This window comes from Strix uralensis, chromosome 2, assembly GCF_047716275.1.
Source record: "Strix uralensis isolate ZFMK-TIS-50842 chromosome 2, bStrUra1, whole genome shotgun sequence".
Classification (NCBI taxonomy): Eukaryota; Metazoa; Chordata; class Aves; order Strigiformes; family Strigidae; genus Strix; species Strix uralensis.
In genome coordinates, this window is record NC_133973.1 from 6,944,621 (window position 1) to 6,971,388 (window position 26,768).

At 41.3% G+C, this 26,768-nt stretch overlaps 1 protein-coding gene across 3 annotated transcripts in view; it reads right to left on the reverse strand.

The window, feature by feature from the left end:
* Window positions 1–2,166: 2,166 nt before the first annotated feature.
* WARS2 (tryptophanyl tRNA synthetase 2, mitochondrial) overlaps window positions 2,167–26,768 on the reverse strand; it is a 51,318-nt gene continuing 26,716 nt past the window's right edge. For 2 of the 3 annotated variants that reach the window (XM_074853932.1, XM_074853942.1), the window contains 4 exons: window positions 15,871–15,951; window positions 14,042–14,127; window positions 11,264–11,382; window positions 2,167–9,212 (listed from right to left, as the gene is read on the reverse strand). In XM_074853932.1, the coding sequence (XP_074710033.1) occupies window positions 8,764–9,212; window positions 11,264–11,382; window positions 14,042–14,127; window positions 15,871–15,951 (735 nt within the window). In that variant the 3' untranslated portion in view covers window positions 2,167–8,763. The remainder of the gene's footprint in view (window positions 9,213–11,263; window positions 11,383–14,041; window positions 14,128–15,870; window positions 15,952–26,768) is intronic. The other variant, XM_074853950.1, reaches the window with a different exon arrangement.

The window sequence follows — 26,768 nt, forward strand, 5'->3', positions numbered from 1 at the left end:
GAACAAACAGTATCAAGTTCAAAAGCAACACTCGACAGGTTTCTGCGAAGCAGACAACTTTGACGCTCTCGTTGGATCCGTTATTTATTACTCTGGATTGAACTGTCTGCCCTCCAGCACATTTCACTCTGTTTATTCATGCCACAAGCACCGCTAATAGAGCATCTCAGGAAGAAATACTGTAACTCTGCACCAAGTGAGGGCATCTCCAACTGGAAGGCTCAAAATGCTCAGCAAATACTAGTTTGGCCTCCCAGTACACCTGTGGAATGAAGTCTGCTATGCACAGTTAAGCAACTTGCTCAAAGGCATGAAGGAAATAGAAGGTAAAACATGTTTTTAGATTTTCTTTGCTTAACCAAAGAGCAAAACTCTTCTGCAGAAATAATACTAAAGCAACATAATACTGTAAGGTAGACAAAGACCCAAATCAGATTAAAAAGACCCAAAGACCAAAATGGCCTTGCTGATGCACATTTTGTTGTTTTCTATGAAGCTGTAGCAAAACATTCTATGAAGTTGACAGGAAATCTCTATTTATGTTAATTCTCAGCTGCTGATCCTCAACTGCAGATACATTACACATTTTAAACTAAAGAGAACTAAACCTTCCCCCCTCCCCGCCCCCAGCCTTCCAGCATCCATTAAATCTTCTCAGGCCACCCAAAGATCTCCCTTAACAACCCACCCATCATCTACTGAAACATCCTCATAAACCACAAAGACAACATTCACACTTCAGCTAATCCATCTCCTCAGAGGCAAGCAGAGAGTAGAGTGAAGCCCTTTGAGTCAGGACTTTGCTGGCTTAATGAAGGAAAAACGTGGTGTTTCTATTCCTGCCAGCAAGTGATGTTGGTAAGCAAAATGGATTAAAACAGCAGTGATGCTCACCACCTCAGTTTTGCTGTTGTTCTATACAGGTATATTGTAACTCTGAAGTCTATTTTAACAACACTGTTTCTCTCTAGGAATTAACCCCCTTAGAAATAAGTCCCCCACAAAAGCACATTTCATCTTCAGTGGTGCCAGAACCACCTGCTCCCACAGAGAAGTCAGAACACACCTGAATCCAAGATCTTTAGAATGCCAGCACATCCCTGAGCTGTTTCTGCAATGGTTATTAAACACCAAAACGATATTTTCCCAACAGGTCACACCAGCACTACGCAACCCGCAGCCTTCACGCAGGCCACACAGTAAATCCATCCACCTCACAGATTCCTTCTAGGGGGTTCATGTTGCTGAACGTAAGCCAGGAGTGTTGCAGCTTGAATCAGTTGTCTCAACGGCAGCAGCAATCCTCTCCCAACCAATGTTTTCGCAAGGTCCTTCAAGGCCCTCCTGTCCCGCGCGCCAATGTGACGCCTAGCGAACGCGCTAGCTCTGAGAAAGAAATGGGTTTAGTCGCTCACGGCCAGAGCATTCAGCCTGAGTAGACAGTAACTCCAGTGCTTCCTGAGAAGCGTTCTTGATGTGATGGGGAAGAGCTTTTTGTGCATCAAAAGTATAGTCAAACCGTGGGCCTTTGAGATGCCTTGCCCACACGGATTCCACATACGGACAGGAACGTATGACCAGATTCTTCTGAGAAGAGACGCAGCTGTTGAAGCCCAACGTTCACGCCCCACACCTTGCTCCCTGTTGCAAGAAAAAAGCGTAACCTGTATTGAAGAGCAAGAATTTCAGGAGTAACTTTCTGATCAGAACAGATGGAATGCAGGACACAGCACACGTCGATAACAAGTCTTGAAGAACCGCAGCTACTGTAAGGCAAATACCCCCTTCTTATTCCCCCTGAATATCCACACAACTTCAATTTTGGGGGTTTGCAAGCACTTACGTCAGTAAAAGAAAGTTGATGAGGGTTGCCTAAAAAGAATGGATGCCACTCTGCCACTCACAGTTTACATTCAGCCCACAAGTCTAAACAGAAAATTGTACTTTTTCCCATTCTTGCTGTAGGAACATCTGCCAGACAGGCCATGAAAGAATAAGGGTGGGCAGAGAAAGCCCCAACCCACTCAGAAAGATCTTTCTTGGCTTGAGTACTCAAGAGTCACTTATTGAGACCTTGATTATTCATTCAGCAAACACCATGAAGAGAGTCTTGAAATACATTTGAACAACTGTTTCCAGTCACAATAAAAAGTCAGTCTCACAGCATTCAACATACAAGATTCTACTTTACTCTGAGAGGGATGTGGTTTAGGGAACAGGGTGAGTGAAGCCAGAGACCACCTACACCAGAAACTTTGGGTAATGCCAGAGAGTAGCCTTGTTTTGCTAAGTTTCATCTGTATTTAGCTTAGTAATATGTTTCTATAAATGCTGGCGCATCAGGAAAGAAGTTTTCACCAAAGATAGCAGAGAACATACATCCTATGTTTCTAACAGATGTTTCTTAGTTTTATCAGCACGTGACCATCACTTCATGTTGACGGATGACAGTAAAGTTACTCCAACAATGAAGACATGCCTCAGAAATCAGACTGACTGGAGAGTCGTAGATACAACAGCATGTGCGACAAGTGACACTGTTTACGCAGGATCTTGCCTGTGCTTTGTACGACCTGAAGCCCCCACCTGAACTGCGAGCATCTTGTTTCAGAATGGTTTAGGACAGCAAGAGATCTGGCACCACCTTGCTCTGCCATAAGCTGCTGCTTCCCACCTGTAAGGGTTAATCCATTAACCCTTCAGCTTAGACTCATACTGTCTTTGCAGGGATTGTACTGAGGAAGCAGATGGCTTACTTCACTCCACCACCACATACAGCTCTGTGACTTCTCGTGTCAGCCATATGAATAAGGCTATGACCACGCTATCATACCCAGGCTTTTACAAGCATGCTGTTACTACCAAACATTTAATAACTTTTAAAGATTTCGGTGCTGGAATGCTTGTCCTGACATTTCATTTTGCAGATACACCAAATATAGCACATCTGGAACTGATCGAGCCTTCTGGTGTGGCATAGATTTGCTGTTCCTGTCTCACAGCCATGTTGGAGTGCTGAGAGCACGACAGCACAACAGACATGAAACTCAGTGCTTAGGTTCACGTCCACAGGCAGCACGAGATCACTCATGTAGTGGCTAATCTCATCTTCAGTCATGGTGTTCTGTGACGGCAGTTTACCACAGTAGCAAAATATCTTCCCACATGTTAAACTGTTTATTGTAACTGGGCATACGTGCTCATCCCTCAGTGCAGGAAGTTGGCATTTGGTTTTATATAAAATAGTTGTGAAACCAAAGCTGCTGCCTAAAAGCAAAATAATCAATGAATCTGCCATTGCATAATAATGTGGGACTGTTGCAGGTAGAACGGTTTTTCATTGGCACAAAACAAAATAAATACTTTTCTGTCAAAGCTTCCACAATATGACCATTAGCACAACCAACAAAACCGACGGAAAAGACAGTGGAAACCATCACAGAATCTTTTGTGACAATAAAGAGAATTTTCCATTACTTCATCTGTCATTTGCTCACCAAAGGACTATGCAAGAGAAAGCTTGGTTGGAAATTCAAAGTTTAACAAAAGTCTTCTCTCGCAACCTAGTGAGTTAAAAAAAACAAGCGGAAACACAAAAGCTTTAATTGGATCAATAAATGTCACATAAGATCACAGTTTTGCTGCAGCATTTTCCCTGAAACTGGCTCATGCAACTAGTAAAGTCCCACAATGTAAGGGACTTCTGAAACGATGAGAGGAGATGCCCGTGTCCTTCCAAGACTTTTGACTACACAATAAAGCGACATTCTTCTTGCAGCTATTACTGCCATGTTTACCCACAAAAGAAGGAACAGATCAAACCACTTAAAAGAAATTAGATAGTCCAATATAGCAGAGAAGGTTTTTGTTCTCTTGGCAAGAACAGATAATATCTTTCCTGAACAGAAAACCTTTTCCACTAGACTCCCTATGCTCCTTCTCTCTGTGAAGCAATCAGTCATAAATAAACAGGTAGGCAGCATCCAGTAACTCAAATGTAGAGACATGAGTACAGGTGAACCATCTATCTGTTGTTCTGAACATAAATCTACCCAAGATGGACCACTGAAAGAGCATGCTCATTAGATTCAAGACTCAAACTCACCTGGGTCCATATTGTTGCTATTACCAGAACCACACACAGACCCTCCCTGAGTTTTGTCATGATCCTTGAGCCGTATGGGTAAGTAGAACATGCATCAGAGCAGTAATGAAAAATACAAATGAGTCATTCAGAATGGACCTCTGGCTCTTCCTGATCCTGCAGCAACTACTGAAATTGGTACTATAGCTTATCGAAAACCACTTGTTTTGGGAAATCCCCATTTTGGGAAAACATCCAAGAGCGCTGGATCCGAGGATCAGATTTGGCTTTGGCTAACGGTTTCCAAACAGATTTCTGCTGACACAGTCATCTAGCAAACTGTGCAGACGAGAGAAGTTAAAGTTTTATGATATAGTACAGTCCTCAGCAAATCAGAGTTCCTATATAAGCTGATGTAAAGGGTTTCATCAGCAGAATTTACTGCTGTACTGTTGTCAGGATCATGATGGCCCTAACCAAGTATAAGAAAACATTTGCTCTGATAACCTATAGTCCCAAAACATTTAGATGCAGGTCAGTCCCCAAGAATCCCATTTCACTGTCCTTTCCTTAAACTTTCAGCTCACTTGAATGGAGGCAACCATAATCCTGTGAAGGAGTTTTGCTTGAACTGTTTGTAGATAAACACACACTGAATCAGAACTATGCACAAGGCCTTCTGGAGAATCTAAGAACCCAGATCATGGTGTTTGAAAACTAAGTATACTTCAAACACACCTTCAAGAGTTACAAACAAATGCCAATAAAACATACAATATACATACACTCCAGTTATGTGATGCAGGGATGTATGCCAATGCTGGAGCAGTGCCAGAGTTAATTTATGAGTCTAATCATCATCTGGAGTCTCTGCTGAAGAAAACGCTGTTCCTGAATCTAAAATTCCCAGTAAATTCTGTGCTCTAAATTTGGAGCACCAAACTGAGAGTCACTGTCAGTGTCTTCTCATAAGCGACAAGATGACTTCCTAGGAACCACTGGGGGCAAAGACAGATGTCTCAAGTGTATAAATGTTTTAGTTAGATCTTAGTAAGTTATTAACTGTGGAGTTGATGCTCATCTCTGAAGTGAATCTCTTCAGTTACCTGGTGACGCTAGGTCTGATACTGCAGATCCCAACCACTACATTTGTACTTCCCATGTACTAAACACACAGGAATGGGAAAGGAAGAGATTTCAAGACTAAGACACAAATTACTGCACATATTCGAGGAAAAGAATCGCTGAAGAAAAGGAAGCAGAAACAAAGAGCAACACAGCAAGGGGTAAGGATACCTCTCCACCTTTCAACGCTTCTTTCTTCAATTAGGAAAGATGCGATTGGATCTCTTTCTCATCCAGTCCTGGTAGAACACCTTACAATGACTTCCACAGCACCACAGGGCATTTCTACGCTAGCATTGCAGTTGGGATCAGGAGTGTGCTTCTGCAGAAACTCCCCACTGTCCCCACTAACTGCACTCCAGCAGGCATCACAGAGATGTCTCATGGAATAAGAACTGGACAAAACCAAACATGAAAATGCTTTTCAGAAGTGCACCCACTGCACACCAGATGTAAACAATTAAATCCCTGGCACACCAGATTAGAGTTTGTGTGAAGCTAATCCTTCTGAAACACATACCATCAAGCCTTCTCCAACAACTGTTCTCTAAAAAGCTGCTTTAACTCATCTGCACTACTTTGCTAAAGTAAACACTGCCACAATCCAACATCTAGAATGGGTGCTTACAAAAATGTTTTGAAGAGGAAACAGGAAGGTGGAAGAGCAAAGAGATCAGAGTAGCTTGGTTTCAAACAATTTTTACTGATAGGAGCAAGCACATGTTGCTTCAAGCTCAGCTTCTGCTTGCCAAACTCTTCCCAGATGCCAAGTAAATGGCTCAAGGAATGCAAAGAGGCAGCCAGGCTAGGTCCAGCTAGACTCTTAACCTGAACGCCAAGATGATTAACTTCCCAGAAAAGCCATTCCCTAAGAAAACTGAAATAGGCAGCAGATACCTGCAAACATCTACATTATAGTTGTCTCCTGTCAGGGGACGCTAATGATCATGGTTGTCAGTGGAATTGGGATTATTTCACTGGGCAGACACAGCTTTTATTTTGAGAATTCCTCCACAGAAGCTACTAAAATAAAAGGGCTAAGTCAACAATCAGTAGGTGAACATACTAATTTTACACAAGTTTAACTTCCCTGAAGTAGAAATAACAGGCATATTTCCTTACCTGAAGGTCAGGCAAGTAAGATTTGCTTGAGTGATAGGAGAAAGGGAAGTGGAAAACCCCAAACTATTCTTGAATTAAAGAGAGATAAAACAGTAAATTTGATTGAAACACTGCTAAATATGTAATGTATTAAACCCCTACCCCGAAGAAAGGGATCTTTTGAAGCTTTTCTTCCTGCTTCATCTACACGATTTTTCTGAAAAAAAAATCTAACAGATTTGGAAAGACTGCTCAGAACCGTTTGGGTAACAAGTCAGAATTGCCTGTTGATGTCATTCCCTCCCCCCTTTTCTTTTTAATAAATTGTATTGAAGACATATGAATACTGCTATTTCCTTTTCACTGCAAAGGAGGCGTGCTGAATGCCAACCCTGTACGTTAGGTGATTTGAGTATCAGAAGTGTAAAGTCAGCCTGAAACTATGATCTATCTTTTGAATACATGCTCCTATCTTTCCTAGTGAAAAAGAGGAACAGGCAGATTAGATGCATCAGTGTTAAAGATTTCCAGTATCTTCATGAGCACTGTGTTATCTTCTCTTAAGGAATCTATTGTGGGACCTTTGCAGAAATCAACCCATGTTAAAAAGTGTCACAGCAAACACTTTTTGCCAACTCAGCAAGCAGCAGTAATTGTGTGACTTACTTTTCTTAGTTCCCATGAAGACTAATGTAGCTGTTAAACACTGAAAAAAGTTTTGTAAAACTGCCTAAATATGCACAGTTATAACTGTGCTCCTTCCTAATCTGCTACAGCTAATTTGAAACCAGGGACTATTTTTGAGCACATTTCTTTCCAGAGGACACTACCTTGGACTTGCCTACACTGAGTTTGGTTTTCCATCATTCTGTCTCCATCCACTCTGTTCCTCTAGTCTTGACTAACTTTAAAAACTCTGTCATCAAGTTCTTGCATGGCAGCTCTCTTCTGCAGCAGTACAGATCTGCAGAAGATCAGTCCACAACTTCGTGCTTTGCAAAATTACATAATTCTCTCTGAATCACCTCACTATGATAATTAACTAAACAGCTTTTTAAATAAAAACTACATAGAACACCCCCCAGTTTTACTAACTCAGTCATGTAAGACTGCAATCCTTCATGACAAATGCTATAGGCATATAATGGTTATGAGCTGCTGCAGTACAGGATGAACTCAATTTACCTTACAGTACAGCAATTTCAAACACAGCACCATTAAGTGCAATGATACACTTAAATATGCTGGCACAGGACCAGTAGGGCTTTCATTACTTTTAAAAATGTACTACTACCCCCTCGTCAGAAAAGGGTGTCTGCTTTTGGCAATTCCCCTTTGCCACATGTTCCCCAACAAATGTCACGGTCCACGGGTCCCAGTCTGTGGGTCTCATGATGCCTAAGATCAGCACAGGTTAACACCATTCTCCCATCACTGAGCTTTTTTGAGGCTCAGTAGTGAGAGTTCATAAAGATCTATTTAATCCCATTCCAGCTCCAATCTCAGCACAATTTTCTAAACAATTCTGTTAATTTTGCAGAAAGTTCTCCAATTTCTCAGCCTAAGATTTCTTTCACACAGGATTACATCTTTTCCTCTGCACCTTTTCTAAAGGAATTCTAGACTTGATGCTGAACTGAAAATTCTGGAGCTCCCTGCTAAACCAAACAGCAGGTGGAATACGAGCAGCTGAAGCACATGTCATTTCACACTGAAGTACCTTAGACCTGACCAGCAGGATGGCACAGGTGGCTGAAGTGAAATTCAAGTCCACTCCTGGGACTCTTTGGAGTGACTATCAAAGAAGCCATCTAGCACAGTAGTCACAGTGAGTTTTAGAGTACGGATATCTGTATTCATAAGACACACAGACTCTCTTCACACAAACTAGATGCAGATACAAAATCACATGGAGTTTGAAGACGCAACAGGGAGAAGCAGTAAGTTCTCTCTTCATCACCCTGAGCATTTTGATTTGTAAGCCTGTGCTTTTATGCTGGTTATCCAAGAACACATTGAACCACTATATCAAAGCTGAATAACCACCAACGGGATGAGTTGTCCATCTGTAACAAGATCAGTGTACAGCTAAGTATGTTCTTGAGAAGATTACAAATCTTTCTACTAGATTCTGACCACCTTGCCTATACCTCAGCTTCTTGCAGTGGTCAATGGAAAAACCCAAAACCCCATTTGGGCAACTTTATATTCTGCTTTTGTGGGATCTTTTTGTGAATTGTGATTATTTTGCCCTCCCTCTTTGACTACCCAAACTCAATGCTGGTCCCACTGGAAATATCTGGCTTCATGCATATTTTTCAATGCAAATGTTCTACTTGGATGTTCCAGGAAAAAAAAAAAAGTTTTTGTTGCAAAGCAAAATGATTAAGAAGATACAAATAACAAACTATCTCTCCCAGGAAACAAAAGTCCTTGCAACTACTCAGCAGTTTCTACTGAAATCCCACCAGTCTTCTTATTTCTTGATAAATGGGAGCAGCTAGTTCTTTGGCTTTCTCTGCTCCATCCTCTAAAACCTTTATCAGATGGGATTTGTCTTCCTGGAGTTTCTTGATTTCATTCCTGATAGGTGCAAATTTTTGAATAACTGACTCTGCTACCACCATTTTGTAGTGAGCAGTGTCGAGCCCAGCAGACTGGTGCAGCACTTCTTTGATGCTAAGCCCCGTTACTGCAGCATGAATGGACACCAGATTGGAGACACCAGGGCGACTGGCTGGGTCGTAGGTCACCTCGGAGGTAAAGTCAGTCACAGCTTTGCGGAATTTCAGCACTATTTCATCAGGGCTGTCTGCTATGTTAACAGTAGCTAACTTCTGTGGGTCTGACTTGGACATCTTCACTGTTGGATCTCTGAGGGATTTTATTTTCTTTGTTGTACCTTAAAATAAAAAAAGAGAATAATTGTGAATACAGATAGACAGTGGTTTCTTATGACAATTGCTAAGAACACTTTGCAGCAGCATGACAAAGCTCTCTGTTTATCCTTGCTTAAAAATGAGTTGTGAGTATGGTCCTATTTAGTCCTTATGTCCCTCCCCATCCTTCTAACCCACCCTTCTTCTCCCATAAACTAGATGAAAGCTTGCTCCATTTCTCCCCTCCTCACTATGCAGACACTTCTTCTGAGACATTTCCTAATATCTTCTGTGACTACACAGTAATTTTCCCTGAAAGCTCTCTCCTCCTTGTATTCCTGGCACTGGGGACAAGTTACCTAGAGAGCATGGACTGCACATTACTGCAAGGTTCAGTAACAGTGGAGAAACAGGTTAAATCCACTGGTAAAAAAGAATCCCAGAACAGTTAATCTCCTTACTTTAGGAAACTCTTCCACCCAAAATCTCTTGGTAGTTCTCCTAAATATCAATAAAGACAGTTATTAAAAGCTCCCTAACTGAGCACTAACCAGCTCTGTTAGAGGGAAAGTGCAGTCCAGATAAGAGAGGTGTGGATATTGTACAAACTACTAACATATATGTGTGTGTACATGAAACAGAATAGTACCATTAGGGGAATATTGCAAAATACTGTCTTTAACAGCATCAATCCAAACTGTTTCAATCTTTCATCAAGAAACATCATTCATGGAGTACACAAAGTATCACTGATCTAGAAAGTACTCACACCAGTTGTTTTTAGACACCGAGTAACAGCCAACTAAATTACCCGTATACTCCTCACAGATGGCCTATGTACTCAGCGAAAGAATAAGTGTTCTTGTAAGGTGCAAGTCAGACTGCCTCAGAAAGTTCTCTGTTCTGAATCACCTTTTGGAAGAGTCCATCTCTTTTCTGTAAATTTGAAGGAGTCCAGGTAATGTAACTGCCTACAGCTAGTGAGTCTGAATAGGTCCCTAACTCCTCCATTCATCTAGGATACTTCATTGGCTTGCGTATACTTGTGAAGTTATGAAGGTATGCTTTTCATGAGGAAAGTGAAAAGTTCTTTTTTGTTTTCAAATTGAGCTTTTTATTTCCTGGGAAACAGTCTCACCTGCATCACAGGCTACACTCAGCTCCTTATTATAGTGCTTAGTATTTAATTGTTCATTAGAAACCACAGAGCTTGCAATACCTTGTATTCTCTAAGCTCCACTCTGGGTCTAACACCATTTTTGTCACTGAGGCTTGAAAATTGAGAAAGGTTTATTACTGCCTGTCTTTTCTAAGGTGAGAGCTCCTTGCCCTTTTGGGGGCGAAGGTCTCTGCTGTGCATTCCTCTACATTACTTACAACAAAGATGCAATGCTTCTTCCCTGCCCAATTCTTCACGTTTCTTAACAAACATGCCATTTGCGCCATCTGACTCCTCCTCACCCCCCCGGCCTATGACCTATAGCTCAAAAATGGCTGAGAAGATTTTCCTTATAAGTCTCCCCGAGTCTAAGACCAAAAATGGAAAGTCTAAGCTCTGTAAGAGACCCTTACTGAAATATGCAAATATGTATTAAACACACTTAAAAGATTTTTGAGCACTGTACCAATAAAGCTACAAGCTGTTTAGCATGCTTAATGTAAACATCTACCACTCAGACACTGAAGAATTCTGCTTGCTAGAGGTCTGTTGTCTTGTTGCTAACATGTCTCCTGAACTACCAGTGTGGAGCAGAGACCCTACTCTTAAAAGGTCCAATACTTGAAGAGCAAGGCTGACTGGCAGCAGCAGAGTGCATCTGCCCCCCTGGACTAGAATACCAGACGTCACATACATTCCTCTACTGGGGATTTGTAAAGCCTTATGTCTTTCTTGGGAGTTCAATTTCACAGCCTCTAGTCTCTTGTTGTCAGTTTTCAATTTTCCACTCCCTTAGCACCAGTTTGCTCCCTTTTCTTGGTCCCTGAAACTATTTCCACAATATTTAAATCCATCCTAAACCCTGAAGTGCATTTAAGGGGGAAGAAAAAAAAAAAACAACCAACACCAGCTCACTTAAAATGGCTTTGGGCACAGGAAAGAATTCTCCATATTTCTTGTTGAAATGTTGTGCTATATCTTGGGCTAGTTCCAGGTGCAGGACTTGATCTTCTCCAACGGGAACATGTGTCGACCTTTTAATAAAAGACAGATACAGGAAACTCAGCAAAACTCTCTTGTTCTGTTGAAATGTTACTCAAGACTGTCACAGCTTCTGCCATGACTGAGGACCAGATTGAGCCAAACACTCAGTCCCAGCTAGAAATAGGTGCTGTGGGAACAATACCCCAGGCTGACTGTATCCCAGGATAAGCCTGCTTTTTGGGCTGAACCGAAGCACATCTCCAAGGGAAAAAATGTCCCTTTGCAAAAACATGCATGGTAAAGATACTAATAAGAGCAAATCATTAAACTCAGCTTAAAGAAAGGTTTTTGTGGTATCTCCTGCTGTCTCTTCAGCGACCAAAGAGCACGTGTTACATACAGTGTGCAAACAAAGTAAGAAAGATCTACAAGGCATAAAGCGCAAGCACCTTGCCTCATCAAGTCTCAGGAAAACATAACTGTTGTTGAGAAGTTAGTACTGTGGATTTATCAAGGGAAAGAAAGAAGTGAGCAGCTCTTCCTCATGGGTCACCATTGTGTAAATATCATGTGGGCCAGTGTCTCTATTGCCACAAGTGTTATCATTCATAGATTAGAACTATTAGGATCAAAGGATCATTTGATCTGCTGTATTGAACTCAGTAGCTTGAATGCAGTTCTGGAGGGAAACAGAGTCTTCATCAGAGGACATGAGGAGGTGAAGAATCCATTACTTCCCCTGGTGATTCTTTCCCACAGTTAATCATACTCACTAAAAATGTACGAGTCTTTTAGATGAAGCAGACTTGAAGTCTTGCCAGCTTTTGATTACTCTCCCTTCCCCCAGCAGATTTTTTTTCTAAGGCTTGTGGGGTATTCAGCTCTGAATCCTGGATATGTTCCAGTGTAAGGAAGTTCACTATGCATCTTTTAAGTTCCCAGAAAATTTCAGTTCAACACGGTACTCCTTCCTTCCGATTCTGAATTACTGGGCTGACATCCAGGAATCAATCTGTCCACCTTTATTCCCCAACAAACAGTCAGCAAGGCAACCTAAAAACAGTTACAGTAGCCAATAGGAAATCACAGTGGCCTACAACTAACAGAAAGAAAATCAGTTACCATAATCAATATACTTTAAGCAGGTCAAAAGAAATGTTTCCATATGCCAAAATGGTTCCATATTCACAAAGTTTGCCACTAAACAGAAAACATATTGTCTTTATAAATGCCTCTGCATGATTCTTCGCCTTTTCCCTTGCCGTTTCTTTAATATTTTTGTCCGAGTGCTATTTTTATTCTTTTCTGTCATATATTTACCTTCTGTCCATTTTCCTGTCTCTTTGATCCTTGGTTCATCTGAATTAGTACTGTTTCTCCCCCTCCTCTAGCTCTTAATTCTTCTTCATGACTGCTGCTCCCTTCCTGTGTTTCCATTTCTCCCTGATTCTTGTTCCCTATATTATGTTTTTAGATTAAAACATTTCTTATTAAAGATATTATGTCAAATTTCTTCAAAGAGATATTGTTTCTCTTTCACTTCCTTGTTTTGCGCTCTGTCTGGACACAGCCTGCCGTTAATACACATGGTAGCAAACAAACCACAGGCTTCACTAAGGAATGATGAATCACATGATCTTGTTAAAGATGGAAGAGACATACATGCTTGAGCTCAATCAAGGCAAGGTTATTTCTGATAAAGTTGTCTAAATTTCACCCTTAAATACTGCTTCCCAATCAAACGTGACTCACTGCTTAGAAGATTATTTTAGTGTTCAAATTAATTTTGACTTATGCTTGCTTCCCATTATTTTCAGTTAAAATTCAAGTGAATTAGAAATATAATCTACTGGTCTGCTAACATTACTGTTTTCCCCTACTACTGATCACTTAGGATTAAATTTCCCGAGATACATTTTTCTGGTTTAACAACTGGCTAATCTTGGTTACTCTGTCCTCCTAAAGTCCCTGTCCTCATAGTTCTGTATTGCTTCTCTGTCCCCACAAATATTCACAACTTTACTTCAAAACAATTGCACAAAGTACATATGCTCGGAACATAAAAACAGTTAATACATAGTGCATTGCCTCTAACATTTACTTACCGAGACAGTTTAAAACATATGAAATACAATCAGTCATGACAATGCACTACAAGTTCTATCAGCCAGGCTACAAACGTAGCCATGCTGAGTCACCAGTCCCTCGTAAGGATGTATTTCTATTGCGCCACACAGTACGCCCACAGAGAAAAATCGAACCAGCCCAGGTACCACAAGGTGCAGTAAATTACTCACTTTTTTCATCAGTATCAACAGAATCCCACACTAGTAAGGGTATACTATATACAGCCAGTTTAAGAAGGTCTACAGTACAAAGCATAAAATAAAGTATAACCACTTAAAAAGAAATATGTTTGTGTATGTGTGTGAACATGTAATATGTATAATTAAACATCAGTGCATTATAATTCCCTAAGAATTATCCTGAAGTGACTGGCTTTTTCTCTTTACAGCCCTGCCAGTTGCTTTCAACCAGGCTAGACTTCAGCCAGTCACTTGAGAGGTAAAAAGCTGTCATCCATTTCCAATCTTCTGATCTAATCACACCCAGCTCCCCCACTTAATAAGTTAGCATGTTGACCTGACGAACATTCATTCTAATGCAGCTGAACAGACATTGCCCATGGGCTCACATTCTGCCTCTTACTTGTACAGCAAAATATCTGCTGCTTGAAGCACAGGGTAAGTCAACAGACCAACAGTTCCTTCATTATTCTGGCTGGCACGCTTCATCTGTTTGCAAGAGAAAAACAGAGAGGAATCACACTTATGGATAATGGTATCAAAGTCTGTGATTTTAATTACTTAGAATTCTGACTAATTTGAGTAACTTACTGTGTAACTCTAGAGAAAAGTGTGCCATGTAAAACCTGCTCCTTGTGAATACACACATCCCATTTTATGTCTTCTATTTATGAATTTCCCTACACTGTTCTGATATTGTAGTGGGGAGAAAACATAGGCTTGTGTTTTCTTTCTGTTTGTAATCTTACTAACGAAAATGAATACAATCCATCAGGCTGGGTTATGACACTTATTATTGATAACCCCTACTTTTGAAATAGCATTTTCAGCAATAGATTTTTGAAGCACTTTATAACAAAGATATAAAAAGGCATTAATACCTGTGTTTCACAGAAAAGAGATCAAGACATAGTGATCACATGCAGTCACTAGGAGAGTCAGTGACAGCTAGGAGAACACAGAATACAGAGGCAGAGTCCAGCATTCTCTCCATTAGTTCACACTGCTCGCCAAAATCCACCCACTGTCCTGGAGTCCTTTACTGCTCTAGGATATGGATCATTTAAATCAAGATAGCCAAGTTACAGATACTAATTCTATTCTAGCAGTGGCATATCTACTTTTTGCTTTTTATCATAGTTGAATACACTAAAGTCCTTAAAATCTTGATTATTTCATTAAGACTGTTCAAGTATCTTTAGATTTTTCTCACCCTCTCGTACAGATCCTTGTCTTCTATCTACATCTCTAAGTGCCTAGGGTTCAGGGGACCTAATCTGCAAAGCCTAGCACCTGTAACACCTATCTGTAGATTTGGAAAGTCAATCCAGTCAAAGCTGGATTTAAGAGCTTAACTTTAGAACCTCAGGTTTGAAAAGGTTGGCTTTAATCTATGCCATGCATTAACACTGGTTGCTGTATTTAAGTTTTACTGTTTTTATTTAATTAAGAAGAAAAACAGGAAAAAAGAAAACATCTGGAGGTATTTAAGACTGCTCTGAACTCTGCAAGCCAAACTGCTCTTAAGATTTTTTTTTCCCTTTTTTGATACTTCTCTCTCCTGCCTTTTGCTTTTTCTGCTTACTAAATGCCAAAATAAAATACAACAAAATGAAATGCAAGAACTCGGTTAATGCAGTCATGCTGATGCAGTACCAAGATGAAAAAGATGAACATTTGAAACTTGTAAAGGCAAACATTTAAGGTGCATTAACTTTATCACTCAGCACATTTTTAATATTTATTATTTCTATACTCCTCTTCCAACATATGCTTCTTTTACACCCTCTTCCATAAAATTTACAGAACAGCCACTCTTCATAGTGGAAAAAAAAAAAAAGCTGTTTATGGAACTCCTTAATCAGCAAGGCTCAAGGTTTCCACTGCAATATCTTGTAGTCTGTTTGCATTATTAAATAAGCATTGAAATAACTCCAAGCATTCTAGCAAAAACAGTTTAACAACACCAAACAAACATCCTATTTAGTACAGTTTTTAGCAGAAACTTGCAGAAATGTTAACCTATAGCTTCCAACAGGAAAATGTTCACTGATAGCAGCAGACCTGGAAAGACGTATTTTCCTCCTTCCACCACAGGACTAGAGAATTACTTAAACCTAAAGCAAGGATAACCAGGATATGGTTGGTACCTCACAGATAACAAGTATTTCAAGGACCACAGTTCTGCTGAATTCCCATATATTTCCTTTCAATTTACAGAACTGTCCATACCTTCCACTGGGGCAACCGTAGCAGACGTGGCACATTAGTTAAGCACCCAAGAATCCAGGCAAGTTCTGCATGCTTAGGAACCTGGAAGTATGAAGTCAGAATATATTTTAATCTTCTGCATTTATATATATATCTTCTCAAAATCAATACCAGTAAGAAATATTAGAGATCAGAAAACCATTTATTTTTTGTCTATTATTATTTCAGTAAGGTCAAAGTGACAAGTTAATGAAAAGTTTTGGACACCGCATAGATTGAATGTGCTGTGTTCAAGCAGCACAGCAAGGTTCTTGATCCTATTCACTCATATTCTAAAGAAAGAAAATGTTTTAGCAATAACAGAGTTGAACTTACATGTAAACTAACTAACTGCTGGGCACTGCGCCACAGCCTCCCCACACCTTGAGATAATACATTAATAGTTACAAAACCTCTTTGCCTTTCTCAGCTCCAGTAGGTTACCCAAGCTTCATTTCTTCTGCATCAGGGCCCTGAATGCACTAATTGCCTTTAATTGTCCTGATAAGCCTCACATGAGCCCTCTACCCACACCCTCTGCCCATGGCCCCAGGAGCCCCATTTAAGCTCAGGCCAGGCTCTCCCACTCCTACCTTGAGCTATGTTACACTGCAGCATGGCTAGCAGTACAATCATAGAATGATTTGGGTTAGAAGGGACCTTAAAGATCATCTAGATCCACCCCCCCTGCCATGGGCAGGGACACCTTCCACTAGCCCAGGCTGCTCAAAGCCCCGTCCAACCTGGCCTTGAACCCTTCCAGGGAGGGGCAGCCACAGCCTCTCTGGGCAACCTGTTACAGTGTCTCACCACCCTCACAGGAAAGAATTTCTTCTTTGTATCTAATCTAAATCTACCTTCTTTCAGTTTAAAACTGTTACCCCTCATCACTACACTCCCTGATAAAGAGTCCCTCCCCATCTTTCCTGTCATCCTTCTGTAAGTACTGGGAGGATGCTGTAAGGTCTCCCCACAGCCTTCTCTTCTCTGGGCTGAACACCCCCAACTCTCTCAGCCTGTCCTCATTATGGAGGTGCTCCAGCCCTCCAGTCATCTTCATGGCCTCCTTTGGACCCACTTGAGCAGGTCTACATCCTTCCTATACTGGGAGCCCCAGAGCTGGGTAATAACTGCAAGTCCTTCACAGAAGCCTGATTTAAGAGTCAGGGAATGAGAAGAGCTGGTCTCCTCCATGAGGCTGTGGCTCCAGATAGATAACAGTTACCTCCCTGACCAGGACAATGTCCTGCAGTTTTTAGTCAGGGCAGGGGTGGTGATGGTGACAGTCTGGTGATCATCAGACATAGCAGGGTAATTAGTCACACCTGAGGTTAATGCAGTGAGAAAATCAGGACAGCAGGGACAGGGCTGAGCACAGGTACACTGTGATGTAGCTCAGATGCAGACTGGGGGCTCCAGCTTAAGTGGAGCTCCAGGAGCACTGGGCAGAAGGTGCATGGGTGGAGGGTCTGGGTGAGGCTTGTCAGGGCCTTGGGTGCACCAACAGGTCTTAATGAGCCTGACCTGTCTGCAAAACAGGGACAACAGCTAAGGTTGTGTGTCAAACTTTACAGTACAGGCTGAACTGTCAATTAATTTGTCCCTCAGTACTGCAATCCTATCAAAACTAATACTGATCTGAAAGTGAAACACAAGGATGAGGCCCCCCCACCCTTTGCAACAAGGGTGGTTTGGAACAAATGAGAGAGAAAGAAGACTCCATTTAAGCTCATACCACAAAATCTTCATTTAACATTTTGGGGGGGCTGCGGTTATAGTGGAATTTTAGTATTTTCAGAAGGACATTAGACAGAGTGATTGCCCCCCTCCTGCTAAGAGAAAGACTTTCTAAAGGCAGAGACAAGAAACGTGCTGTTTGATGAATCCACGTTTAGTGTCTTGTCAAATACCCTTTAATTTTTGCATTTCCAACACTCATTTTAGGATCAGTAAAACAGGCAAGCATTGCTGATGCACAGGCTGCTCTTTAATTTCCAGTCATTCTGGTTTGTTGCTACTTAGCTATATATAAGACAATAATAATAAAAAAAAATAGACGTGATCTATGTTCTGCTCATTTGCTTGCATACTGATTCACTCTTTTCAATATTGGCACATTTGGATGTTTAAGAGCACGCTAACCGTCTCAAAGATGTTCAAAGCTTCATGCTTGCAACACAATACAACAACCCAGATGGAAAGCAGTAAAAAGTGTTTGTTAACAAGTAAGAATTAATAGCATTGTTAACGGAAATTCCTTTGTTGTCACATTTTAAATGTAGTCATTTCCTAGCTAGCAGTCATTAGACTATTTTGGTTGTCAGTGTTGTATAGAGTTATCTGACCTCAAGACAATGGCTAAGTGATTAGAGATATGAAACATTCCAGGCTGATTCTCTTTCTCTTCTTTGTACCTTTCCCATAGTTTGGTGTTTTTTTTTTTTCTTTTAATTTCCTCATGCTTATTTGACCTGCAATCTTCTACGCACAAGACGAAGTACAGTAAGATGCCCCAAATGTACCTTCTGCGAGATACAAAGAGTAAACTGAGCTTTATAGAAAACACTAAGCACAAGAACCTAATTTCATTTAGAAGGAATCACCATCTGGTTCAAAGTGGTTTCTCATTCCTTTCTTCTAGTCACGGATAGAGAGGAGATGGTGCTCTGTTGCACTTGTGTTGACAAGGACTCCCTTTAAAAGCTATGCAGTCACCGATCCAGCTCTGTCAGACGTTGCGTCCACAGCCAAGACTGCACGTGTGTTTCACTGCATCAGAGGCTTTGACATTACATCAGTTACCAAAACACCAAGTGATCTAAAGAGCATTTGTTGAGTTGAATCTGCAGTTCTGGGTCCCAGCAAGTTATAATCACTTCTAATTCTCAAACACACAGTCCTTTCCTAAGTAAGGCTAGAGTGCTGAATACTGTGAAGAAAGGGCCTGATAAAAGGGGGAGAAAATATAAGAAAGTGCATGGAAGGGTATAGATTTCAGCTGGAAAAAAATTCAGTACTGGAGCCTAATGAGTTAACATTCATCACCCAAACTGCAGTAACTGACTGTATGTTGGTCTGTGAATCAGGAGGTACTCAGCTTAAACCACAAATCATTTGTCAGACTAAATCATGGTTTAAGCTACTGTGTTTTACTTGGCAAGAGGGGCAGGTAATTGCTGCATTTGGTCGGTCACCGTGCAAATGTGGTTACTCATTAAGCTACAGTACTCCATCACTTGGATTGGATAACTCTGAATATGAAGAAACTGGAAGAAGTGAAGATGTATATGATATCAGTAAAATAAAGGCTCAGCCTACTCTTCCTTTCTGGCACTGAGCAATACCCATGGATCACAATTCTCTCAGACAATCTCAGTCAGCCTCCTGCCCTGAGTCCATTTAAAATTCAGAGCAAATATCTTCACTAAACAGCCAAAACATAAGAACATAAGAAATAGTACCTTACTGGATCACAACAGAGGTAGCTATAGCCTAGCACTCTGTTTCCAAGAGTAGCAACAAGAGATGGCATTTAGGGCAAGCACTTAAGTCTGTCACTTCCTACAGTATCTTCCCCTCACACTTCTCCAGCATCCATAACTGTTGTACTAAGGAATATTGGAAGATCTTATCCCTGGCCCAGTCTGATTAGTATCCATGTTCCCCATGAATGTCTCTAATCCCTTTCTGAACCTGCTGATATTGCCCACTTCACAACCTCAGGCAGCAACAAACTCCAGAGGTTCAAATCTGATGTGTAAAGAAGTACTTTCATTTATCCACTGAACTCTTTGTTTACTAGTTTGGAACGTGTGTCGGCTTTGTGTGCGGTGGGGCTTCTGGTAGTGGGGCAGGGGGCTACAGAGGTGGCCCCTGTGAGAAGCTTCTCGAAGCTCCCCCAGCTCCAAGTTGGACCTGCCTCTGGCCAAGGCCCAGCCAATTACTGATGGTGGCTGCGCTCTGTGATAATGTATTTAAGAAAGGAAACCTGAGAGGAGGAGGAGTTGTGAGGGCAATACTTCTGCAAACACTGAGGTCAGTGGAAGAAAGAAGGAGGAAGGGGAGGAGGTGTGCTGGAGCAGAGACCCCCCTGCAGCCTGTGGTGAAGGGCCGGCTCATCAGTGGAACAGATGATGACCTGCAGCCCGTGGGGGACCCCACATCAGAGCAGGTGGCTGTGCTGAAGAAGGCCAGGACTCTGAGAGCAACTCACGCTGGGGCAGTCTGTTGCTGGGAGGACTGCAGCCTGCTGGAGGGAGCCACGCTGGAGCAGTTAATGAAGAGCTACAGCCCATGGGAAGGACTCATGTCAGAGAAAGTTCATGGAAGACTGAGGAAATGATAATTTCCACCAATACAATTTTTAAATAAGAATCGATATAGAACCTTGTCAAAGGCTTTTCAAAAAATTCAAATCCATTATGTTCCTGGGATGCTGTTTATCCACATACTTACTGACACCCTCATTGAGTCTGGCAGTTTAATGAAAAAGGATTTCCCTTTAAAGAAACCACAGAATCACAGAATCATCTCGGTTGGAAAAGACCTTGAAGATCATCCAGTCCAACCATTCCTCCCTGCTGAGGAGAAAGGAGCAGCACAAACAATGGGTGATGAACTGATTGCAACCTCCATCCCCTGCGCTGCTGGGAGGGAGGAGGTAGAGAAATCAGGAGCAAAGCTGAGCCTGGAAAGAAGGGAGGGGTGGGAGGAAGGTGTTTTTAAGACGTGGTTGTACCTCTCACCATCCTATTCTGTTCAAATTAAAATGATGTTCTTTTTCTTCCCCAATCGTGTCTGTCTTTTGCCCATGACCATAACTGGTGAGTCATCCCTCCTTGCCCTTGTCCTGATTCCCAAGCCTTTTGTTTTATTTTCTCCTCCCCAAACTTGAGGGGCAAGGAGTGAGGGAGTGGCTACTTGTTGCCCTCTGGGCTTAAGCCACGACAGAATGCCACTTGTTTCTTGTATTGCACAATTTGGTGAACAATTCCACATTCAGTTTATCCAGTGCTTTTCTGATTCTGTAAACTTTGATTGCATCTACATGTCAGCCTTCTCCTCTTCAAATTGAAGCATCCCAGACTTGTAAATTTTTCATTTTAAGGCAGCTACTCTATCCCCTGTAGCATTAATTCCCCTTCTTTGTATCACCTTTAATTCACTTCACTACTTCCTTCTTGAGATGCAGACACCAAAGCTCTACCCAATACTCAATATATGGGCACACTAAGGTTTTGTAGTGACAAAACATCATCTCTGTCTTGTTCTCAATTCTCTTCCTGGTGATATGGCGATAATGACAAATTGTTGGCTTTTTTGAAAATTACTTGTGCTGAGCCAATGATTTCAGACAACTGTGTATGCTGACTTCAAAACTTTTTTCCTGTGCTGTGACTCAGATCAATACTGTGTAAAGAAGGTTTAGATTACTTTTACCTAGATGCTTTACTTTGCATTTAAAGTTCTACTACCATTAATTTGCCTACCCACTCTATTTTAAGAGTCCTTTTGGAGTTCCTTTCCTTGGCATATCATTTGACTACCCAGAAGAACTTAGCATTGCCCACAAACTTCTGTTCACTACCTTTTCAGATCACGAATGAAGATGTTGACCAGAACTGCTCCCAGCATGAATCCCTGAAGGACATGAATACTGACTATGCCATTCAAAAAAAGTGATTGCTATACCCTATCTGGCTTTCAGCTCCAGCCAGTTGCTATAGTAATGATAATTTCCACCAATACAATTTTTAAATAAGAATCAATATAGAACCTTGTCAAAGGCTTTTCAAAAAATTCAAATCCATTATGTTCCTGGGATGCTGTTTATCCACATACTTACTGACACCCTCATTGAGTCTGGCAGTTTAACGAAACAGGATTTCCCTTTAAAGAAACCACAGAATCACAGAATCACCTAGGTTGGAAAAGACCTTGAAGATCATCCAGTCCAACCATTATCCTCACACTGACCGTTCCCAACTCCACCAGATCCCTCAGTGCTGGGTCAACCCGACTCTTCAACCCCTCCAGGGATGGGGACTCCACCACTGCCCTGGGCAGCCCATTCCAACACCCAACAACCCCTCCTGGAAAGAAATACTTCCTAAGAGCCAGTCTGACCCTGCCCTGGTGCAACTTGAGGCCATTCCCTCTTGTCCTGTCACTTGTTCCTTGGTTCAAGAGACTCATCCCCCCTCTCTGCACCCTCCTTTCAGGGAGTTGTAGAGGGTGATGAGGTCTCCCCTCAGCCTCCTCTTCTCCAGACTAAACCCCCCCAGTTCCCTCAGCCGCTCCCCATCAGACCTGTGCTCCAGACCCTGCACCAGCTTCGTTGCCCTTCTCTGGACACGCTCGAGTCACTCAATGGCCTTTTTGTAGTGAGGGGCCCAAAACTGAACACAGGAATCGAGGTGCGGCCTCACCAGTGCCGAGTCCAGGGGTAAGATCCCTTCCCTGTCCCTGCTGGCCACGCTAGTGCTGATACAAGACAGGATGCCATTGGCCTTCTTGGACACCTGGGCACACTGCTGGCTCCTGTTCAGTCGGCTGTCAATCAACACCCCCAGGTCCCTCTCTGACTGGCAGCTCTCCAGCCACTCCTCCCCAAGCCTGTAGCGCTGCTGGGGGTTGTTGTGGCCCAAGTGCAGCACCCGGCATTTGGCCTTATTGAAACTCCTACAGTTGGCCTCAGCCCATCGCTCCAGCCTGTCCAGATTTATTTCTGACAATTCATTTTCACCTAGCTCCCTTTCTTGAAGTAGAATATTCATGCACTTTATTTGGTCTGCTCTCTACAGCCACAATGGTAATCACCACTATAATGAGTTTGCCACTACTGAGAGCCCTCCACTAAAACATCGTGAACTAGGTCCTGCACACCACCCAAAAGCAAATGTAGAATGGCATAATTTCTAACAGATTTTTACAAAGGAGCATAATTTATTGCATCCAAAAATTTATCAATATGTCTCAGCCTGATAAAGGCTATATGTGCATAGTTGAAATGTAATACTATTGCTCCCTGTCCTAAATTTGCAGCTTCTCTCATCTCACTTAACATCTCCTAATCACCTAATCATCATCTTGATCGTGGGTCAGCAGTACAATCCCAATGACACATTTTCTGTTAGATTCTGGTATTTTCACCCGCAAGCATTTTAATTTCCCCACAGTATTATGGAGAGAGACAATCCCTCCAGTAAATTCAAACAATGAAATGAAATGAAACAGAGAAAAGGCATCTCATATTTGTTATCAATCTGTCAAATGATCTTCAGTTGCTTCCTATTGTGTTAGGTAGCATTTATCGTGCCATTGCAAGGAAGACCTTTGTCAAAGAAGCATTGCTTTTCAAATGATTTTCATTAAAAAGAGTAGGACTGTCGGAGAGGTATTTTGTTTGCGTTGGTTTTTTTTTTTTTTTAAAAAGCTCACCCTAAATCTAACTACGACTCTAGAAAATAAAATTGTACAGAGTTCTAATCAGCTATGATTATTCTGTGTATACTTGAATGAGTAAAGAACTTAGTTTGTTTTGTATTTTAAAATCTGACAGCAGAAGTACCCTCTGGAGCTATGACACACTTCAGGAATGCCCCACCTTCCTGAAAGAGAACTGATAATAATAAGCTTAGCTCTGCTCCCATGAAGACATCAGTTTCTCAGCAGTGCCCTCTCTCTCAAATACCCCAGTATAAAAATACTACAAAACGTAGCAAAACAGAATTACATCTTCAATGAACAAAACTCACCACCAGTGACAGTTCCTGAACTGTATGTCAAACCAACCTCCAAGAACGTCACAATCATTGGTAACTCTGAAAAACACCTATCTAATCCATTAAATCCTTTGTGCCAGCTCCAGCTATGTTTGTGTACTGAAAGAATATAATAGCCTGTTTTCAATAGAAACATTATTTTCTCAGGAAAGATTTCTTGCAGTTTGGCTGAAAATATCTGGAGGACTAACAGTCTTGTAAGTCCTCTATTTATTGTTTCCCTTACAAAGCCAACTATTTCCCATTTAGCAGTTTTCACAAAAAAGCTTAAGCAGATCTATAGAGTGCCCCCCCCTTTTTAGGCAGCCCAAATCATACCCTTTGCTTTTCTCAGTAAAAACATCGTTTCTCTCTTTTCCTGCTCTGTGCTCTCACCCACTTTAACACAGTTTTCTTTCCTAATCTGTTACAAGTCTGTAAAAACCATCAACATTTCTCAAAGGGTCGAGATGGTCATCTCTCTGCTATTACCAGCGATACATTTCCTCCTTCAATTTGCATTGCATTAAGCATCCCCCACAACCTGGCTTACTAATCACTAATCAAAGAGTTATTTCCAGAACAAACTACTTACATTGCTTCCTTGTGGTCCGACAAGCCCAAGTCTGCACAGTCAGATTCCTTTTATTTTTTTTAAAGCACACTTATTTAACAGAGGTGACCACTTCCAAATGATAATGAGCAGTTATCCAGAAGGCACAAACATCTCTGTTTCTTAACCTGGCTGAGTGCCCTGCCCTGCTCCTCCCTCTTTACAGACAAATAGCTTCTTAATTCACTTGTGTGGCCATCTGACATTATTAAACTCAGATCACAATTTACACTTGGATCATCTCTGGGGCGTTACATGCTGAAGTACAACCTCAGGGCTTCTCCCTGCAGATCTATTACTTCGTCCTTGATCCTAGCTATTCCCTACCAAGTTATTGCTGCTATTCCCTAGCCACAGCCACATTAGATGATATATACATGGAAAACCAATAGCTGCTTTTAGTCCAAGTAATTCTAGATGACTTTTCATGCTGAGACATACAGCTGAGGAGGACAGCAAGCAATAAGATTCAAGAACAATAACAGAGGGAGAGGCATGGATACTGTGAGCTGATCTGAAGGCAGGCAAATCAGCAACACTGGAACTCAGCTTTCTGAGGCTTATTATACAAACTCGTGTGTCGGCAGCTGAAGTGGCTTCCTGCAAAAAGAGACGCAATGTTTCATTTTCAAGATGGATTTCCTGAAGTTGCAACCTATAGCCCTTCTTTGTAAGGAACTGCAAATTTGCTGTGTATCTGTTATGTGGAAACAGCTTCCCCTCGGCAGTGTAACCTCATTAAGGGCTACATTTTAAATGGGCAATAAATTTCCAAGATTTTATTTTGACAGTGTAGAGAACAAACAAATGGGTCTGGGGAGGTAACTGGATAGCTGTGTACTAAAAGAAATCTGAACAGAGGAGGGAAAGTGTTCTAAATTTCAAAAGAAATTAAACATCTTTTTTAGGATTTTTGTCGCTTCTAGAAGTACCAGTTAGCACTTCCAAAAAATTCAAGAGGCCTTTTAGAAGAAAGTGCTGCTCACGTTTATTTTTCTTGAATAAAAGATGAGATTTTATTAATGCCTAAGGTTCCAAGCAATATGTTCAAGATACTTGGTAATGCATTTCTCTATCATACAGCTAAGAGAGAATAAGGGGGCCATAAACAAGACAAAATAGACTGCTCTGAATCAAACACACGGCAACTGAACACCCAGTGAGATACTTTTATGACAGAAAATTTGACATGCTATCCCAAATTCCCGTTCAAAGAAATAATTCAAGTGTGGGTGGAATAAGTTCATGGTTACAAAGGCAACATCTGATTTCAAGAACATGTTAAGCAATGCATTGAATTGGGGGGTGTTTATCTAGCTATCATTGGTAAATCTATCAGTATTTACAGCTTTCACTATTACCTTTGAACATTTTAATAACTTATCCTTATTTATATTTGGCTAAAACTTACAGAAATAAGATCTGTATCTCCTTTCCAAAGAACCTGACCAAGAATATCCCTACTGGGATCAGGTTATACTGGTTATAAACTCAGACAGAGCACAGTAATTTGGCCGAGGCACCCTTTTCCCTCCATTTATTCATTATGAAATAAACTTATTTTCAGAAACATTCTCCTAGTCTAACCCACAATACTTTCTGAATAATTAGTTTGGTGTGTCCAGAAGACTGGTGGAGAGAGTAGCAGCATATAACAGCTACATAATAGTATGAGATAAACCAGGTAAATTAAGGAAGAGAGAAAAAAAAAATTCCTACTGAACCATGACTCTTCTTCCCACTGAGCTCTAGTTATATCTAGCCCTGTCCTGTGGGGGAGGAAACAAGAGGGATGAGAGAAATAGAATAATTTTCTAAATTAAATAGTCACATACTTCCTCTTATGACAGGAAGTTTTCAATGGACCATGCTAAATTAATGTACTTTAATGAATTTATAAGCTATGATGCAATGGAAGCTTTTAAGCCCCTTTGAAAATTGGACAAGAAGTAGCGTGAATCCATTCAAACTCTGCCCACAAAACAAAGCAGCTGGATATTTCTGGAAAATAATAGCAGTGAAACAGTTAGTGCACACATTTAAATTGTCGTATTTTGGCTTTTGGAGTTAAGGCTAAAACAAATTGGCAAATTCCCACCTCCCAGAGTTACTGCTTCAATTTGCTTGCACACTGCAAGAATACTGCAGTTGATTATACTCAGAAAATAAATCACCCCATCCAGAAGGCTGAAAACTGCGATTTTCCACCCAAAAACTGAACGTTATGTTGTCCAGAAATTCAGACTCAGAGAAGTGTTAGTGCAGCATATCAGCCACTGCCTGCTGAATCAACTCTGATGGAATTTTAGTTTCTCTTGGGACATTTAGCGTGTGTCTACTGCGATAGGTAGGTGGACGGGAAGAACAGCTTGAGACCACATAAAAGCAACAGCAGTTTCTAAAATTGTTTTCACTGTGAAGCAGATGAGATACAAGATGGTTATGGGTAAGAACTAAAATGCGTATTGTACCCACCAGGAATCAGAGAAAATGGGTTATACCAT